The 20,684-nt window shown below is 34.5% G+C and overlaps 1 protein-coding gene across 3 annotated transcripts in view; it reads right to left on the bottom strand.

Moving 5' to 3' along the window:
- Positions 1–20,684, bottom strand: part of TBC1D22A (TBC1 domain family member 22A) — a 156,854-nt gene that overhangs the window by 112,593 nt on the left and 23,577 nt on the right. Inside the window, exons 5-11 of one of the 3 annotated variants that reach the window (XR_002119311.3) lie at positions 16,977–17,047; positions 12,646–12,774; positions 11,688–11,750; positions 8,061–8,175; positions 3,718–4,109; positions 3,271–3,356; positions 1,447–2,805 (exon numbers count right to left, since the gene is read on the bottom strand). Coding sequence is in view for 1 of the 3 variants with exons in the window: in XM_085217753.1 (XP_085073879.1) it covers positions 8,061–8,175; positions 11,688–11,750; positions 12,646–12,774; positions 16,977–17,047 (378 nt within the window). In the remaining 2 variants the exon portion in view is untranslated. Of the gene's footprint in view, positions 1–1,446; positions 2,806–3,270; positions 3,357–3,717; positions 4,110–8,060; positions 8,176–11,687; positions 11,751–12,645; positions 12,775–16,976; positions 17,048–20,684 lie in introns of those variants that run through there. The other 2 variants (XR_002119318.3, XM_085217753.1) reach the window with 2 other exon arrangements.

Below are 20,684 nucleotides of genomic sequence, written 5' to 3'. Positions count from 1 at the left end.
ACAACTGAACTTGATTTGGAATTACCCAAATATGCAGCTCCTCCGTTAACTTTAAAGAGCGATGAAATGAAAGCAGGATACATTAACCTCTTGAAATAGCAAATGGGGTCTGGAAGAAATATGAATTTTTCAGCACGTGTTGTTCAGTTGAGTTCACATAGTTCCCTCTGAAGGTTACTACACTCCTAAGAAATAACAGCAGGTCTAATTGATTTGGTACAACTAGCTAATATTCTGTTAATTAAGTAGATAAGTCATCTCATTTTGATTGAAATAGATTCAGAGAGGTTATGCAGACAGATTCACTCATATATTTGGTACCAAATGCCATCATTGACTTGCAATAGGTTAAAAAAAAAACACCTAGGGAAAGATGCTAGAGGATAAGCTTTATTTCTTTCAAGCCACGCATGAAGTGCATAGCTAGGTAAAAATCCCAACTGTACTTCTGAGTACACCTGTATGAAAAAAAAAGTCCTTAACTGAAACTCTAAGCCAGAATGAAATGCTCACTGTGCAGGGACGCTCAGTTTGCACACATTGCTAGCTGACAAATAATTCAAATAATTCTATTAGTTTTCACACACATACTCCTACTTTGTAACATTAAACAGAAGAGCATAAATTAGTAAGATTTCTTTGCCAAATTAGGCCTGAAAAATTGTATTATATTCTAATGAGAAAACTGCTCAAACACCACATATGGTTTATTTTTCTTGAGTGAGACATGCATAAAAACAGATGAACAATTTAAAAATACAACCTAGCTAATTGCCAAAAGAGAGCTAAAGTCTTTTTAAATTGCAAAAATTTAACTATTTTTTTTTAAATCTCCTTTGATACAACGTAGTTTTCCTGAAGAAAACTTCATGGTTGCTTTATTTTTTTTCATTACAACACCTCAGAGAAATTTAAATAGATGAGTGAGAAAAATAAATTCTGAATCACAGTAGGATACGCATGTATTTAAAAGTGACTTCTCAGAATAAACTGCTTCTTCACAAGGATGAATTCTAACAGGACCATAAACATGTAGTCTAAGAACTGCAGTGACTAATGGGACCATTAGTATGCTCCAGACAAAAAGAATGGCTGAATTCCAACTGAGGACTCTGATAGATAGCATGAAATAAATTATATAAGGAAGAAAAGGGTCTCAGGGAAGCTCCTAAATTAAGCAGAACAAGCCAAACTACAAGAAACAGGATCAAATATTACTTAGCTCCAGAAAGGCTTCTTAGCAAGGTATGAAACACCGTTAGGATTGTAGTACCCAAACATTTCCAGCTGCTTTCCCACTGTCATCAACTCAGTGCTGTCACACAGTGCAGGCAGTAGAGTGGTATGTAAGTATCAAGTCCTCGGCCCCATCAACTGGCACAAACACAGATCTCTGTTTATTTGTCGAATTTTGCCATAGTACAAAGCAAGAAGGTGATGACATCATACAAAAGCATTCAAATCTAGTTTATTTTATTCACAAGCCTCTCTCTTCACCTACTTGCACCACACTGAAAAATACATTCTCTAGACAGTGTATCAGCACGTAAACAGGGTAAGAGTCAGGAAAAACATTCCTAATAATTGATAAAGTGAACAACATTTTCCTGCAAGTAAGTTTAGATTACAATTTTATAAAATATGTCACATTACATTTTTATAAATATATATATATTACATAGCAAGTATGCATATAGTAAGTTTTATATTAAATGAAGGCACCAGAAGTTAAGAGGTAATTCCAAAGTTTCACGTCACTGAGCTGACCATGCTGCTGATCTTTGCAGAGGCAAGCACATGACGCTTCCTGAGCTTACACAGAAGGCAGAATTACAGAATTACAGAATGGCCAAGATTGGAAGAAACCTCTGGATGCCATCTGGCACAACCCCTGCTCAAGCAGGGACACTCAGAGCAGGATGCTGAGTACCACATCAGCCAGGTGGCTTCTAGAAATCTCCAAGGAGGAGATTCCATAGAAATTGGGCTGCCAGTATTTCCAAGACTTGAATTGAAAATAGTTTTGTGTGAGCTTTCTTCATTCTTTGCTGCCGCCATCCTCCCATCCCCTTAATCATATAAAACATTTCATTCAGATATTAAGGAGTATTTCAAAGATGACTGAAACTGTCATAAACACAAACAGTCAATTTCATTTAATATCATGAACATAACTATAAAATGTCATAGAAATTATTAGGAAGCAGCACTAAAATGTACTTCTGTATGTGGAAACTACATTACTGGTCATTTGCATTAAGGATAGAAAATTTAATGTGATTAAATGGAACTTGTGCACTGAATTTTTACATGATTAAAGAGTTATTTAAATATTTGGAATAGTTTTATAGTTTTTCACCAAAGTTTTACAATGAGAAAAAGTAAGGAAATATTTACTTAATACTTTCAACTGGCAATAAAATGTCAAGATGTCAGTTATGCTTCACACCAGTGCCTTTATGCAAATTTAGTTTGTAAAAGTTTCATAAATCATAGCTTCATAAATTTCATAAAAGTTTCAATTTAATATATAAATAAACCATTTTAGCGCAGTGTTGTTCAAAAACACATTTATTCAAACAACCAAAAAAAGCACTGTAACATTGCAAGCTTGTTAAACAGCATAATTCCAAGACTTTCAGAAAAGTTCTAGTGAATTCAGAAATTGCAAATGCATTATTTTTAATTTCTCGCACAGAAGAAACTCGTTATGTTCCTGGGAGCTCTGTTCTGGGAAGTATTTCTTTCTTAGAAAAGACGAAGAGAGTAAGAATGATTCCGCCAGTCTCCAAACTCACGAAGGGCCTGTAAGGAGGAAGTGTTCCATTAATCCAGTTATAGGTCTATAGTTCACAGAGTAACTACAAATACATTACATCTTTCCCATTTTATCACCTCAAATCCCAACACACAACTCTCCAATAACTAGTAAATTGGTAGAATCAAATAAGAAAGGCCTAGTTTTCTATAAAAGAAAGTTTAATGGTCTGACGTTACATACAGCAGCAGGCGAAGCTTCAGCCTGGTCTTGTAAGGAAAACAATGAATGCATATTAAACAAAAATTGGCAAAATCTTCTAACAGCTATCTGGAGTCATGCAGTAATGCCCTTTGCTTTATGGCTTACTGTCTCATTCAATTCAATTTTACATACATTCTAAACAGATTTATTTACTACATAAAAAAAATTACAACTCTTCTTTCTGGAAAGAATGTATGTAGCAAATTTAATTTTTTTTCTTATTCTATAAATAAATACAGAGGAATTACCTCAGATTCAGCCATGATGCAATGCTCTGAAACATTACTTCAATCATATTCTGAAAGTTATAATTTTAGATACAGCGCTCAGTGAACTATGGAAAAAAACCAGAATGTTTTAAATTTTTTTTTTTTTTCTGCAGATATGCTAGAAAGGAGTGAAAGAAGGTGATAAATTAGTATGAATTCCTGTGGTAAAAACAGGAAGATTTCCCATAATATATGAGAGGGAATGGAAATAAAAGCGAAGGGCATACAGGCAGATGATGGCTTTTACAGGATCAACCAACCTCTTGTTCACACAGTAACAATACTCTGTAACTAAATCCCTTTCCAATCCCATTACAATCTAGGCCTGAAAAAATTACTCCATGAAGTCATATGGCAGTATCAATTTATGAAAACACCAGGTACCAAACCATGTGTAAGATTTAAGATTACAAGAAAAATACTTACAGGGATAAGATTGCTGTTTCTGAAGTTTTCAGTTCTTATGAGCATCTTCAAATTGCCTAAGCTCCTTTATTGCAAGAAAATTGTAGGCAAGATCTTGAGCATCATTCCAGTCTTCAGCAGCCTCATTTTTCTTGATGCTCTTTATCTGATATAAAATGATGAAGTGCCACAATAGTGTTCATTTTCTGCCCTTGACTTGCTGTTAACTCCTGATTTCCTTGATCCAACACTGTTAGCTGTTGCAAAGTGATCTTCTATAGCCACCCCATTTAGCAATGGCCTGAGATGCATCCTTATGATGGTGATTCCCCTGATCTTTTTTCTCTGTGGGTGGAGAGTAAATTCAGGTTCTCCGTGTGGTTCTAGGTGTACACATGAGGCCCACTGAACTACTGAAATGCACAGGTTGTACTGAAATGTTAAATCCAACAGAAACATAACTGACTCCATGAGTAAGAAATCAAAAGCTACCGTGCAGATTGGCAAAATTTAGAAACAACACAGATCAACAGGACCTCCAAGTAACACAGAATTGTATAAAGAGAACAGTGTCTGGCAGCTTGAAACAGAAAATCCAATCCAGTGTAAAACTTCCTTTTTCACATTGTGTCAGTGAACAGGGAGCAGTCAGATAATGAATCTTAACACAATAACAAAAAAAATGCCTCTAGATCTGCATCCAAATGGACAGGATTCAGTTTGACATAACAAATTTGCCTTGAAATTAATTAGCATTAGTTCTAAAGTCACAGAATGTATTAGTGCTACGTCATATAAGAGGTTAGGATTGACATGAAATAGTTTTCCCATACCACCAACACTGGAAATCCCAAAGAAACTGCTATATCATAGCAGAATAAGCACACAAATTATTAGCACTTCTCAATGGAAAAATCAAACAAACAAACATTAGATCAACACAAAATCATGTTGTTAAAAAAAATATTAATATTTAAATTCATTATTTTCCTAATTTATGCCAGAAATCTTAAGCCTATCATATTCCAGCAGGAACCAGCAAGACTACCATTCTTCTTTAAAATGTTCTGTATCTGCAGTTGTGCCTATTTTGGCTTGGTTTGACAACAGTTTTATCTTGCTGAAAATGATACAATATTCTGCTTTTATTGCAGAGTGGAGAACTAATGAGACATTACCAAGTTACTCTTTCATCATACTTGCAACCTTTCCAGCAGTGTAAGAATACTCTCAGCAGTGAAAATATTCAATTACTACATTCAGTCACTCAACCTACTCTAAAAGTGAGAAACCACATGCTGAAGTTTATCCATAAAAATATCTGACTTCGATCCTTATAAAAAGATCAATGAATCTGCTTTTTGGCATTCAGATTCAAATGAGAAATATGCTACTATGCAAATAAGTTATCGCTTCTAAACATGCTATTTCAATCTTCAAAAGTTCTTCAGTGACACTTCCAATAGAGGCTTGCACATCTGTAGCAGAGCACAGCTGTGATGTGAGATGAAGGATTAATGTCTCTCTCATATTTGTCATAAAGATAAAATAACCAGGGTTTTTAATCTCAACAAAATAGTTAACTAAACAGGATATACTGTGAAATAACCTAATCAGCACAGAGTTATTTTAATGGCATTATTAACAATAATAAATGGCAGTTAATCTTAAATAAACCTCTGGAGTCTCTTTTGTCTTTTTTTTTTTTTCTGTTAAAGAAAGAACCCAAAATAAAAGGCTTTACTATTAATTTCAACAGGATGAATCATGACTCAGAAGAGCAACACAAATGTTTCAGTAAAACTGAGACAAAAACAACAAAGCAAAGCAATATGTAAAGTAATTTAAGGTACATACCAACACTCACTTAAAAATCAGAGCCCAAAATTAGAATAAAAGAAAAATCAAAAGTAAATATTAAATACATTAACAGCTAATCATTTTGCTAAACATAAATACAGTGCTGCATGTTTCCTATCTAAATTAAACACAATTCATGCTCTGAGTTTTGAATACTTTTAAAATTGTACTACAAACCAGAAGGTTTTTGAGGTACTTCATAAATTTTATGTCCATATTTCAGGTTTAAGTAAAATGCACACTCTTACTCATTCTAACTTGAATGGATTACTCAGTACAACTTGGTTGTATTTGAAAGACTCAAATGAAAAGATTTTTTAAAGACAAATCTTCGAATCAATTTGTATGTCACTGAGGGAAATATGTGCTGTTAGCATTTAGGCACGACCACTTATACATTCAAGAAAATATGTTCAATTCACTATTGTTCTCTCTACACAGATATGAACTTTCAATTGAGCTTTCAGAATATAGCTTCCTGAGATTCACACCTTTTCAGAGGCATTCATCTTTAGCAGTTGTTAGCTTTTAAATTCTGTCTTCCTTCAGTGCAAACTTCCTGATACAGTTATACTGCGTTATATGAATATACTGACAAGCTGGCAAATACATTTACAATCACCAGGGTCTCCAAACGTAAGTTGGTGGTAAAGACAAATTTATTTACTATATTAATTAAATGGTCTATTTAACATGGAATATCAATTCTCTAATCACATCTCATTTGAGCTTCTTATTTCAATTAACAACCCTAAAGCCTACTAGAGATCCTACTGTTCTAGGATCATTAAGAACGTTTCCATTTTCTGTCAAATGAGGGAGGAAAAGGCAGAAACTGCAACTACTCTCAGGAGTGGGCCCCTACCCTGCTTAAGAGATGATTAGGGAATAAGCAGCAGTAGTTCTCATTAGTTGCTTAGCAATGAAATGTCCCCCTATGAAATAAGAAATGAACAATGCAAGAGGTGTTGCCACACAAATGAGTAAATGAGTAGCCTTTCATCCACTCAAGGATAAACTGTCCTTCATTAAATCTAATCAATCTGGATTAAGACACCAATGGGTACCTTGTGGGCAGACGGCAGAAGATGAAGAATCCACTGTACACAGTCTCACTGAAGTAGCAAGACAACATGTTGCTCATTTATATATAAGCACTGATATGATAGGTGCGTATGACAAATAGAAACAGAAGGAAAACAGTTTTAATTCAAGCTTTTTTTTTTTCCATTCAACCTTACCTTTTATGTGTTGTAGTATTCAAATTGTTAACAAACTATTCTGAAATGTCAACTGAATTACTGCTAATGATGAACAATAAATTTAATGTTCATGAAGATTTAAATACTAATCCACAGATGTAAGACATGAATAACGTGCTAGAGATGAGCATTTAATTGGTTTCCTACGTAACAAATCTGAAAAAATATTACATATACAGCCATACAGTCAACAGAAATGCAACTGTTTATGCTACCACTGGTATCAGTACTCTGAACCCTACAAAAGTGGAGTTCTTAAATAACAAAATTTCATTACTGCTGCCTTAATTTTCAATCCCCAGGTCCAGTTTGCCACTCCTTCAGCCACAGATCCATTTCATTAGGTTCTCTAGTTTCATTTCCCTGCCACTCAATAAAGTTTTCCTTGTTTGACAAGTTTGTTCTTTTTCGTTGGTTGGGTTGTGTTTTTTTGTTTTGTTTTTGTTTTGTTTTTGTTTTGTTTTGCAAAGGACCAGGTGGAGGAAGCAAGGGAAATGTTTTGGGAGATTTTCTTTTCTCGACATCAGATTATTCAGTATATCAAATCTAAAACTGTTACAAAAACATATGAATCAGAAGAGGGGCATCCAACTTTTTGGCTTGCCTGGGATACATTGAGTGAAGAGAAATTGTCTTGAGCAGCATATAAAAAAAATATAGCTAATGTATAAGTAAAGCAACTGTATTTTTAATATCTTTCATTAAAACAAAAAAAAGAGAGCAACAAAAACATAAACCTAGTGGGTTGGACATGCATGAATTAGAGAGAGACAGAGAATTAAACCATCACAGAAAAAGAAAGGATCAAGAGAAAGGGGAAAGGGGCACTTCTTAACCAGCTCTGCAGTTAAGAAATAAAGATGACAGCAAGTGCTGGACTGTCCTTTTGCAAACTTCCAGATCTGACAAAAGACAACTCCTCTGCCTGCAGCTTCTACAGTGCTTTTTGATTAGTTGGTTACCTTTTTAGGGGTCGTGGTTTGTTGTTGGTTTTGGGTTGGTTTTTTTTTGACAAATATCTGAAAGAATCCTGAACTCCACTGAGTATTCACACAAAATCTGATCACTTCTCAGTATATATCTAAAAGAATCGTACAGATTTATAACAAAAATACTTACAATAAAATGCACGTCTCTAATTACGCCTTGATTAACTATTCCAAAATATTATTCATACCAAGACAGATGTGCTGTTCCAAAAACCAGTTCCAATTCGTAATTCAGTATTATGATAAATCTTACCTATATATTCACAAACGAAGACTACGAAAAAAGGAGTAACAAGATCATTTATGCCCTGAACATATCCACTGGCTGGGTGACGGATAGCCCAGATAAACAAAATTCTTTCAAAGATCTGAAAAAGAGTTAAAGAAACTCTCAGATAATTTACCAAGTGGTGAGCACATTTTAAACAAGACACTTGTTTAAACGACAGACCTGATGTCACAAAGTTACAAATATAGTAACACATATATAAAAGCACACATCAACAATTACATTCATTATTAACTGCCAACATTAATTATGTTTCTAAGTTACTTTTAAAAAAAGCATTTTCAGGGTATTAGTATATGTTAATACCAGACTTGCATGTAATTCAGTTACAATAGAGCAGCAATTACTCACTGGAGCTTTTCCAGTGATACAAAATTCCTCTTCATTACATAGAAATATTAAATCATCCTTTCATGATCATATATCCCTTTGAAACTAGTATTTTCTCAATGTAATAACCTACTTGTTAAGTAACAGAAAGAAGTATTTAATATAATTAGAATTTTTTAATAACATGACAAAAATTAAGTCCTTAATAGCTATGCTTGCTTAATACTGCAGCACTGAGTTTTAGACTTCAGAAGCACATATACCAGTTAATAAAACATCAGAAAATAAAAAATAATCAGGAAATGTAGAAATAAGACAGCTCTTTATCACATAACCTCAGCCCCTAAATTCCTTGAACCACCTTTTTTCTTAGGAAAAGCTCCAATGGCCACAGCATACACAATCATAGAATTTACGTCCACTGTAACTTAGGTCTGAGACACAGTATCTCCTCCTAACTGTTCACATCTGAAAACAGTACGTTCCTTCAGAAGGCTGCAAATGAGTAGCACTGTGAAAGCCGCAACACGCTCTGCCCTAATTATCAGCACTCAATCAAGGACAATCTTGTGAAACAAAGAGAAAATCTGCTCTTCATAGAGAAAATCTGATTTAAAAAAAAAAAAAAAAGGGTGCAGACAGGCAGGAAGCAGAGCAGAGGCATGAGAGGTCACCAAGCAAAAGGACTACATCAGTTTTAATAGCAGGCCACAGTACTAATAAATAGGAAGAGAATTTGTAAAGACCCTGAGGAGAGTGAGTAGAGTTTGCTGCAAACCCAGAAATCAGTGATTGCTCACACTGAGAGATGTGCCCAGAATGGACACAATAAAGAGAGAAAGTTTAGTTTATGAAGCCTACGTTTCTGTTTCAATCTCACTTGAAGCATCTGTTAGCTTAAGAATTGAATTACTCTAGTTTGGATTTAAATAAAACTTAACCTTTATCTTCAAATCCCTTTTACAGTCATTTCAGGTAAGGAAATGATTAGGCACATCTGACTCACATCCAGGTGTTTGAAAGATCCATTACAGGCTTCCATATGTGTTACCTGAAACTGGAGCATGTTTGTACTTTTCCCTTTGAAAGCCAGTTCCAAGCATCAACATCCACCCTCCTGCCACATACATTCAGAATCAACTTTCCTTACCCTGCCAGCTCCTAGTTTCCCTGGCACACACAAGAGCAAAGTGCTGTAAATCCACAGAACAATGAAAATGGGCAACAGCAACAGAAGTGAAAAGCTTTTGTGGGTAATGAAACAAAAGCCCTAATGCAGTTCACAGCTGATTCGTTACAGCTACATCTAAAATAAAATCACTGAGACTGTAAGAGATTAATTAAGAATTGTGCTGGGAACCAACCAACTTAAAACACAAGTGGGAAGTGACATTAAGATATTTTTTTTTCGCTTGTTCTAGTTTCAGTTTTGAGGAAAAGATCAGGCAGAAAAAGAGGTATTCAATTGTGCATTCTCAAAAATATTCCCTTGCTCTCATTAGCCAAGATTCTTATTACTTAGCTATAAATTCTTACTTTTATGTAGTGAGATTAAAAAATATACAAATAACGAGAAAAAAAAAATCAGTAGATAACTATCAAAATACTCATGGCAGAAATGATAAGAGCAGTGCTTTTCAAGAAGGCAAGTTAAGTCAAACAATTTCTAATTTACAATACCAACATCCCCTTCCCTTTCCTCAGAAACAGATAACAAATACAGATTGCACTTCAAACTGAGACATCCCTGGATTTCACAGCATCTTAAAAATCCAGATATGAAAACTAAGGTAAAGGGAGGGTTATTAATTTTTTTGAAACAGTAAATTATTGAGCAGCAGGGATCACTTACTAATTGGCATACCAGATTTAATATCCCCAAATGCATCTAATCAGAAATTCAACAAATATGCACTAAAATAGTGTTTTCAATTTCCTACTCATTTTCATGAAGTTTCATTTACTGCTTTGAATCACAAAAAATGAGCACTGAATACCTTAAAGGCAGCCTGATTTAAGTTTCTATACAGTGTTCATCACTGTGTTCAAATAACACTCATTAAAAAAAGTCACTTTCCCAAAAGGTTTCCTTCTTGATTTCCAAACCAGCAACAGAAACTGGAATTACTTTTCTAGTATGAACCACCACATCTCAGGAGATGTCATTACCAACCAATTATTCTCTTTTCAATTTAACTTTCATTCTTGATAACATTAAGAACTGTATTCATATACATAAGAAGAAGAATCCATTAGCTTAAATGCAGATTTCTGAATTTCTTGTGGGTTTTGCCACCCCAAAGGAACTTCAAAACCCCCAAAGCTTTAATCATGAAAGGTCTATGAATTTGCTTTTTATTTCTCTTTAAATAACCAATAAAAGAAGTAAAGAAAATTTTATGAAGTAATTTTCAATCTTGTTTCCTCAAAATTACTTCTCCCAAATAATGCAAGCATAGAAGGGAAATAGGCATATACCATCCATTTCAGCCTAATTCAATTAGAGACAATACCAGAATTGAAAATATATAAAATTATAGACTACTGAATTTTGACTATTCACATTAATTAAACCTACACCTAGAGTCACCAATCTTTACAATAAAGTATTCATAACAGAGAAGTCCAGCAGACTTGATCAAATTATATGTGAGAAGACCTTCAACAACCCTCTCCTCCTCTTTCAAGGGGTGCTACTCAGAGAATCATAGAATGGCCAGGCTTGAAAAGGACCACAGTGATCATCTAATTTCAACCCCCTGCTATGTGCAGGGTCACCAACCACCAGACCAGGCTGCCCAGAGCCACATCCAGCCTGGCCCTGAATGCCTCCAGGGATGGGGCATCCACAACCTCCTTGGGTAACCTGTTCCAGTGTCACCACCCTCTGTGTGAAAAATTCTTTGTGAAAAACTCCTGCTCCTCCCTCAAGCATCAACATTCCGCTTGGCACCCTCCAATAACCCTCTCCTACAATCTACACAACTGCCATAAAAATAATAAAATTAATTTTAAAAGGAAGATCTATCTAATAATGAGTTATTTCCATAAAATGTCAAATTCACAATAATTTTCCTAAACTCAAAGATAAGAGATTTCTTAAGTAGAATAATTTATAAGAGCTTCCAAACCTTACAGGATTTTGACAGATACACAGACAAACAGGAACCACGCTATGAATTAGTTCCAAACACATATATGTGATATCAAATTCATTAAAAGAGTTACCTGAAACTCACATTATTCAGACATAATTCTTACCTCTGTTACTTTGGGCTGAAGTCTTAGAACTTCAGGACTCATGCGCGGGATATCTATATGAATCTAATTAGACAGAAGCAAGAATACTGTAAAAAGAGCCAACAGCACACTTTTTAAATAACAAAAAAAATAGACAATCATACAATTTACACTATTAGTTATAATGCCACTGTATTATTATTCTAGAAATAACATAGTTCAAAGCTATAGGACCAAATATTTAAGTCATTATTAATTTAAACTATTAATTGGAAAAAAAAAAAAAAGGAAACCACTATTTCCTTTCACACTTGAAGATCCTTACACCAAAGCTGATTGTTTCCAAACTACAGTTATATCATCAATGCTCCTTGCCTCAGTGTAACTATGCCTAACAACATATGTGTAAAGCCACGTGCAACTGACTACTGTACACACATTTAATCTGCCCTAACGAAGTCTAAGGTAAGGTTGACTGCTTAAGTCAGTACTTTGTGACGCAAATCATTTATTTTAATACAAAACTTGAAGAGAAGTTATTTTACTTATCTGGGGAAGCAAAAAATTTGGACACTCTTATGCTAATTACTTATCGTGCAGTTTCAACTTCTTAAGCAGGAATATGGAGCCAGTAAGGAACAGTCAGGATTGCACTATCTTCTCAGCCATTTGAAGGAGGGCCAGAGGAAATCTCTATTCCTCTTAAATTGTACAGAATAAATGGTATAGCCACATAGCATGGCATGACAAAAGCTACATTATAAGAAATCTACTATTTTAATAATCAAACCAAAATATTTCATATTTTGAGAAAGACTTAATTTAGCTTCCAAAATTTAGGAAAGTAATTGATTACACCAGTTGATTATCAAGTAAGCTTAAGGAAATAAATACAAACAATTGTTTTTGAAATTTACTATCTCTTCAAGCTCCTTAACAGATTTAACGTAGGTAAGAGGTAATTCAGTAGATGTTTTACCTGTCTATAGGTATCTTGATGACTCTCATCATTTCTGGAGTCATAGTATTGTTCAACAAATGCAAAATACTCTTTTCGTTTTCTTTGCAAAGTGCTTTCTCTTCGGTCCACATTTGCAGGAAGATAACCCTGAAAAATAAAAAAAGAAATGAAAAAGATCTTACTCTGTGCTTCAGAAAAAGGACAGTTAGCATTTGATTATATGCAACAGGAAAGCTAATGAACAAATGTAGTACAATGCAATCCTATTTTGGTCTGAATAATACCTCAGGAAATCAGTTTTCTAATCATTGTAACTGAATACAAAAGTTCAGAAACCAAGACCTTGCAGAAAAAAAAAACATTTTTTTTTAATAATACATTTCAAGTCTTTCATCTTTCCAAGCAGTTTCTCATCAAGAATTCCAAGACGCTTGCCTTCCAAATAAAAAAAGTTCAAAACAATTTCAGAGAAATGTGAAGCTACTTGAGTTCATTAAGTTCTGCATCCCCACGTGGCCCTTATTTCAGGAATTTTATTCAATTTTTCAATAAAATGCATACCTGAGTGGCTTTGAAGTATGAATGACATACATTTAGAAATATACTTGTTTAAATTATAGTTAAAATCATATAATGGTATATTTACTAAAAAGCCTCAAATATTCTAGCTACTTTAACTCTCTGTTTCAGTTACTGAAATAATAATTTCAAGTTTTCATTTCATCCAAAGAGGTTATGAAAAGTTTCAGCACAAACTGGACTCTTGGATCTGAAGCTCATTAGTACATACTGCCTTAGTTGTTTCTTAAAAGTAGTTTATAAACATTATTTTTCACAAGGCACAATCATGCTAAGGAAGCTGTATGTCAGATATGCAGTTAATATGTAGTACTTAATGTAACTGTATATCTGAATTGTCCTTCAATGAACTCATTTCCAATCTACTTGAAGAAACCATTCTCCCACGAAAATCCATTCTCATTTTCTTCTGTCCAGTCTGATCTCTATTTCTAGACTCTCCACATATTGCCACTTCAAAACAGTCTCAAATTACCATGTCATCACTTTAAGAAAGGAACTACCATTGCTATTAAATGTTCTTATTACATAAACTGAATATACTAGAAGCATCATTATTCATGTTACTACCTGCCGAAAGGTTTCTTCAGCATTCAAGAATAGCTAATGTTTTCCCGTGTGTAGCTTGATTTCAAACATAACATGGCAAAAAAAAGAAAGTCAATTCATACCTTACATACATAGCAGGCTTGAAAAATACACTTTGGAAAAGAATCACTGTAAACATAAATGGCTTTAATAGAGATCTAGCCACCCAAGAAAAAAAGGTTAATATCTGCTATTCACATCAAGTTAAATTGTTTCTTGCCACTATTACAAAAATTCTCCTTTCACATTTTCAGGCATCATCATACTAGTAGTAATCAGTAAAACAAAGGAAGCAGGGTTTTTTTGTGTTTTTTTTTTTTTTTTTTCAACCAAGAGTTTTCTTATTAAAAATAATAATAAATTAAATCCTCATAACATCACAGAACATTCAGAGAAATCACAGAGAAGCTGTGGCTGCCCCATCCTTGGAGGCACCCAAGGCCATGTTTGGTGGGCCCTGGCATCCTGAGCTGGTGGGTGGCAGCCAGCCCACGCAGCAGGGTTTAAAGTCAGCGTTTAAAGTTCCATTCCAAGCCATTCTATGATGTTAGAACTGCAGCACGTGCTTGTACTTAAACAGTGTGCCACAGCCAGTACAAGTTACTAATTCGATGCTATGCATTTAGCTACCAAAACAACTTTCTTAGTCAGTCTTTAACATGACAAGTAAAAATGGATTTAGGGTAAATGTAATACGCTAGAATTTTTGATTCTACAATAGAATCAAACACACTGAGGATAAATACTTGAATTTCGTTACTCTCCTCCACCAATCCAACATCAAATCCCACTTCTACATTGTTCTGCCAAAACCAGGAAAATTAAAACCCACACACTAGAGTATCAATCGCTTATGTAAATATCTCCGTACTATAATAACTAAAAATATGCTGTGTATTATAATTCCTTCTCATAAGATGACAAGAAATTAAGTACAAGTATTACTTTCTAGATAGCTTAACACACACTTGCTTTAGCAAAACCACTTCTTTTAAGATGTACTGACTTGCATCTGATTCTAGCTATTTTTAAATTGCATCTGCTTAACTTTTGCCTCAAGATTCAGACTGACATTTAATATCCTGTCCCAGTGCTCTGAACTTAGTTAAATATTGAATTCTGCCTCACTTGTATTCTCTACAGTTTGATTTTTTTTTTTCCTGTAGGATATCTTAGCTCTATTAGAAAAGAATTCATTTGCGAGATCAAATGCGATTGTTTCAAGGATACCAATATTTTGTCAGCAGACTTTTTGCCATTACTCTGTTTTAAAGACTGAAGTCATCTTTCAGTAGGACACATCCTGTTTCCCATTCACTTTACAAAATTAAGTTTTATTTTTAAAAGCTGGTAAGGATGGCAAAATATCATCGGGGCATAAATTAGTAGAGGGTTTATCTATCAAATTCCTTCCAAAGGCAGCCATAGCTGTATTCAAAAGAACACTGGGCCTGAACAATTCTACTTGTTCTTTAGGGACACGATGCCTGTTTTTTCTTTTTTTTTTCTTATGCTTTTGAAATAAATCATGTAAATTTACAAACTGTTAACAGTAAACGTGATAGCAGTGGCTTTCCAGCACTATATTGATTTTCATATCTTTCTCCTTGAAAAAATGTTTCAATCAAATATTTTAACGTTATTATTCGAAACTTAACCTACTCTTTGGCCTCAGCTTATCAGGCTTCAAAGTCAATTTTGAGTTAGTTGTAAATTTTTGACTGAATACTTCACAATAGACATCCTAAATTTTAAAAAATAAAGTAAAATCATCTAATGTTGGACAACTTTAGAAGCAGAAGTAAAATATATTGTACATTGCCCACTTCATCTCAGTTAGCACTGACTATTTGCCATTAAGAAGCTGCATCTACATTTAGAATCAGTGGAACTAAGCTGCAAATTTAGTGGAACTCATTAGCAAGACAGACTCTTTCAGTCACTGGAAATCAAACTCAATGTGAAGTAAATACTTCACGTTCCCTGCTGAATTTATTCTATAAAAAGTAAAGCTATTTAAGTCTACTCTCTGAAAAATTCAATAGTGTTAAACTGTTGTGTATATAACTCAGAATTTTAAAGAGTTCTTAAATGCATGAAGATTTGCTGATAAAGTGTCTTTCACAGTCTCCAGAGAGCAGACAGCACGAGATTTTTGCTTCTCTTTAATACAAACATTTTTGCAAGTTCTCTCAGCCTTGTACAAAGAAACAGCTAACACGAACAAGCACTTACTCTGACAAGTTTTATAGCTGAAAAGACTGATACCAGAAATATTCCTGCCAGGAATACACAGTATTTTCGCAACAGAGCCCTTTATAAATATAGCGCAAACAGTGAAATAAAAAGGTTTGCTTCTGCAACACCAAACCCAACAAACCCCAGGTTCCCATAAGCTCCCCTATGCTGCCTTATCTGAAGCACTCAAGTGTGCTGCTCCATGGTATTTCAATCTGCACCCAAGCTACTGCACTTCCAAACTCCTCCCACCTCCAGTGAGGAACCCCAGATGAGGTTCTGAGGGAGCACTCAGCGAGCCAAAAGCAAACAAGTGATCAGCTTTTCGAGCAGCTTGGCTCCCTGAAATTGACTCAAGACCAAGAGGAGGAGATCCAATGCTACAAGGTAACTGATCGCAGCTGTTTGGATTTGCTCAGCTTAAACTAATGTAAAACAAACAAACAAACAAAAAAAAAAACAGCCAAACCCAAGCTCCTTTCACAGCTTTTCCTCAATACAAAGCTAATCCTTCCTGTGAAGAGTCTAGTACCTACTGTAATGTCAAGCCAGATGAAAGCCTTCCATGGGACACAGATAACCTTTGCTTCCTCACTGCACACCTATTTTCAAGAAAACTGTAGGCATTCACTTGTCTTTCAGGTCTCCAATGTTGGCTCAAATCTGGTTGAAAGAGGCTACTTATCACATAAGTCCTGCTTTCACAGAAAGCCAGGCTGAAAATAAAAGTACACAGCTGGCATGATTTATTACTACTTCTCATTCTCCTCCTTTCACTTTGACCAATTTATCTTCTAATTGAGCAAAGAACAGAATTTTTATTACAGTTCAGCAACAAGACAATGCTTTCAAGTATTACTGATGGATTACAACACAGGCAAAAATATTTGCAATTCTTGAAGAAAGCCATTACTGCTAAACAAAAAGACAAAAGTACAACTTACTGAAAGAAGCTTCCATGCTATGGGACGAACTCGTTTGGGAATTCCAGACCAACTCAATTTCCGTAATTCTTCTATTAAAAGAAAAGTATTTTATGATAACTAAAAAAAAATGACTATCAATATACACAGATATATTCAAATTAGTAAAAAGCTGTTATTATTATGTCTTCTTATGAAGTTCAATGAAATCAAATTATATGGCAATTCTAAAGAGTTAAGACAGTGGATAATTACTTCCCATAGGGATAACTGTGATAACAGGCACTGTGTGATGAGGTAGCTTTTTGAATTACTGCCCAGTTGTTGTTTTTTTCTTTTAAATATACTTGCCATATATTAATATGCAAGACAGATTCAGCTTTATTGCATAATAACTTACACAGATCCTAATTAAAAATGAGATTTGCAGTTACATAAGCAGAATGTTCTTTATGTTTGCATGTTGGAATTCAGTTCGTTATGTTTTCATTCTGCATCCTGTATTCCTCTCTCAAAATCTCTTTATCAGACAGCACAGCCATCTAAAGCAATCTGTGAGATTTCACACATTTTTTCTTAAATCTGGTTATTGTGGAAGAAAAAAGTTATAGAAGAATCATTGATAATGTAAAGACAAAAGATGCCTTAAAGTGTCCCTATGAAACAACATTCTTTAGGTATCTACTTCAGATAGTAGCTCTTCTTACTTGGAACAGAAAATTAGGGTAAAAACAAGTTCAAATTATTCTGTGTTCTTTGGCGTGTTAATAAAAGTCATGCATTTCTTTTAATATGCTCATTCCAATTAGTTCTGTATTTTTAAATTCACTATCTATATTCCAGTGAATGTTTTCCAGATTCTGTACTTCAACTAAGTTTTTAAATAAAAAAAGCAGAGAACAAAGTAATTACAATAAGAACTTGTCCACTGAGTGTATTCTGTAGTTTTGTTTTTAAAGTAACAAATTTATATCTTTATAATAGAAGAAAAAATTCAGGGAGAACAAGGTGATACTTTGTTAAAGCAAGAACACATAAATCAAGGTGTTTTGTTTTTGTTGTTTTTGTTTTTTACTATCAATACAAACTTTATTTAGAGTTATATTATGTACAACCAGCAAAATAGGTAACAATTTAGGAATAGCAGATCAAGCATCACTAAAGATAAATTCCAACCTTGTGCAAACCAAAGACTTGAATATCAAATATCAAAAGTATAACAATACACCAAATATGAAGTGACTTATTTGACTTCCAACAAGCTAAAGATTCTTCAGCCACAGAAAAGTATCTTCAGCATCCGTTAAATGCTGAGGCCCAAATTCCTGAGCTCACCTGGTGATTTTTGTACCCCTTTATACTTATGCATCAACATGAACAAGAATATGCATTGGAAGGAAAAAACAAATACAAGAAGTCCAAATGTTTCCTGCCTTTCTATAATCTAAAGGCTGTAACAAAAACTACAATCGGAAAAATAAAATCCTACTCAGTTTCACAATGACAAAATAACGTAAAAAGTCAGTATATCGACAACACTTAAATACACCAGAGCTATTAAAGACACAAAAGATTCAGCTCAATGAGTTATTCCCGATGTCATACCACCTTTCTCCAGCTTGGCTGTTTTTTATCACTAACACTGAAATATCATAATGGCTCAGGTTGGAAGGGACCTCAAGGATCATGAATCTCCAACCCCCCTGCCACATGCAGGGCCACCAACCTCCACATTTAATACTAGGCCAGGCTGCCCAGAGCCCCATCCAACCTGGCCTTGAACACCTCCAGGGATGGGGCATCCACAACCTCTCTGGGCAGCCTGTTCCAGCACCTCACCACTCTCTGTAAAGAACTTAAATACCACATTACTGGCAGAGCTTCTAAAACTGAAGTCTAGACAACAGATTTTGCAGGCTGGTTTGTTTGGTGGTGTTCTCCCCTCACAAAGCTTCATTATCTTTATTTAATTCTGTACATTTTGCAATAATGTCTCACCAAAAAGTTTTATCTTGAGGGTTTTGTGTTGTTTTTTGTTTTTTGTTTTATTTTTTTTTGTTATTGTTGTTGGCTTTTGTTGTTGGCTTTTTTTTTTTTTTTTTTTTTTGAAAGGGTTCTTTTCAATCTCCTATTAATAAATTTAATTCTAAGGTAACTTTGCATCATGGGCAATTTTGCTGCCACATCTTTTTGTTTACCAATAATTTTTTGAAAGAAAGTAATCAAATGTGAATGTGATTGTAAACATGATTATTCTTTGAATGTATTTTGTTTTAAAAAGATTTGTCTCAACCTAGAAAAGAATTTCATCTTAGTAGTTTCCTTATACTACAATATAAAATTCATTTTTAACCATCAGCTTGAGAGTTATTGAGTAAAACTATTGTTTCTATTACTTCTCCCTCTGATCTATAAAAAAAAAAAGAACAAAAAAAAAAACAGGAATTTAGGGGGTTTTGTCCACTTGGCAACTTACAATAGAAACGCATTATTCTTCCACGGCTTACTGAAATAAATACATACAAAGTGTATACGTTGTATCAAAATCAGGAAAAGGAGAGGGAGTTGAAGCTAAACATAAGCAGAATCATCATATGCCTTCAGAAGCACACCGTACTTCTGAACAGCAAATACAAATGGGTAGAAGAAACCCAAAAGCATGCTTTTTATAAAGCCCCAAGGAATCTCAGCAAACTCTTCCCTTGCTCTTCATATATAGGATTTTATTGGCACTGGAAAACTATGGGATGAGCAAAAGAGCAGAAACGGCAAAAAAAAAGTGATACTACTGGAGTTACGGTGTGAGACTGCTAAAGTAACAATGAAAGCAGAACTTAAACAGACTATCAACACTGATTGAGAGGGTAAAGTGCAAGTTGAACGCATTACATCACAGGTAGCACAGCAACTATACTGGAAGCACGCTGTCACTGAAAACAAAGGATTCAAAGGGAAACATACACACACACACACACACACGTAAAATAAGCAAATTAATTTCTCCAATAAGAAGTGATTCATGAATGCTGATACTAAATTTCCCGTAGCAGTACTCAGGATCATACATTTAAAGATAATATTTAAGACAAGGGCTGATGTTAAATAGTTTTAAAGGAAAAGACTACTGGATGTCATGAACCATGGGAAAACAGCCACAGATGGATTCTGAAGAAAACCCAAGAATGCACAAGATAGGGAAGAAAATCAAACAAAAAAAGCACACCAACAGCTCTGTCATGACACACAGCAAGACTGTGATACAGAGCACAGCTGGACAGGAACAAGCTTCATTAAGTATAGCTGCAAAGAAAAGCAGATGGACTATTGAAGGAATTAAAAATAAAAATAAAAATCAGGAGAAGATGAAAAGCAAGCAGCCATTTTAAAACAGAAGTCTGAGTACCTTACCATTTGGAGCAGGCTTTTTGTTTCTCCAGGATTAGCACTGAGGAACTAATTTTTTTTTGAAGGGGCAGACACAGGGAAGAGTTGGTAGGAAGCAGAAAAGTACAAAAATAATTCAACAAAGAAATTATTACATTATGGTGGTATTAAGAGATCATCTTCAGAAGATTTTGATCTTTGGCCATATACAGAAATCTATCCAGTAAGCCCAAGTTAAAACAAAGCCTTTGCATTCCAAAGAACAGAAACACCCACCTTCGTAACAGGTGTCTGGCATGAAGATCAAGATTAAAAGGCAAACTGTAAATTCCTATTCTACAGTTT

Source organism: Meleagris gallopavo, chromosome 1 (assembly GCF_905368555.1).
Source record: "Meleagris gallopavo chromosome 1, MGAL_WU_HG_1.1, whole genome shotgun sequence".
NCBI lineage: Eukaryota > Metazoa > Chordata > Aves > Galliformes > Phasianidae > Meleagris > Meleagris gallopavo.
This window is presented reverse-complemented; position numbering and strand designations above follow the sequence as displayed.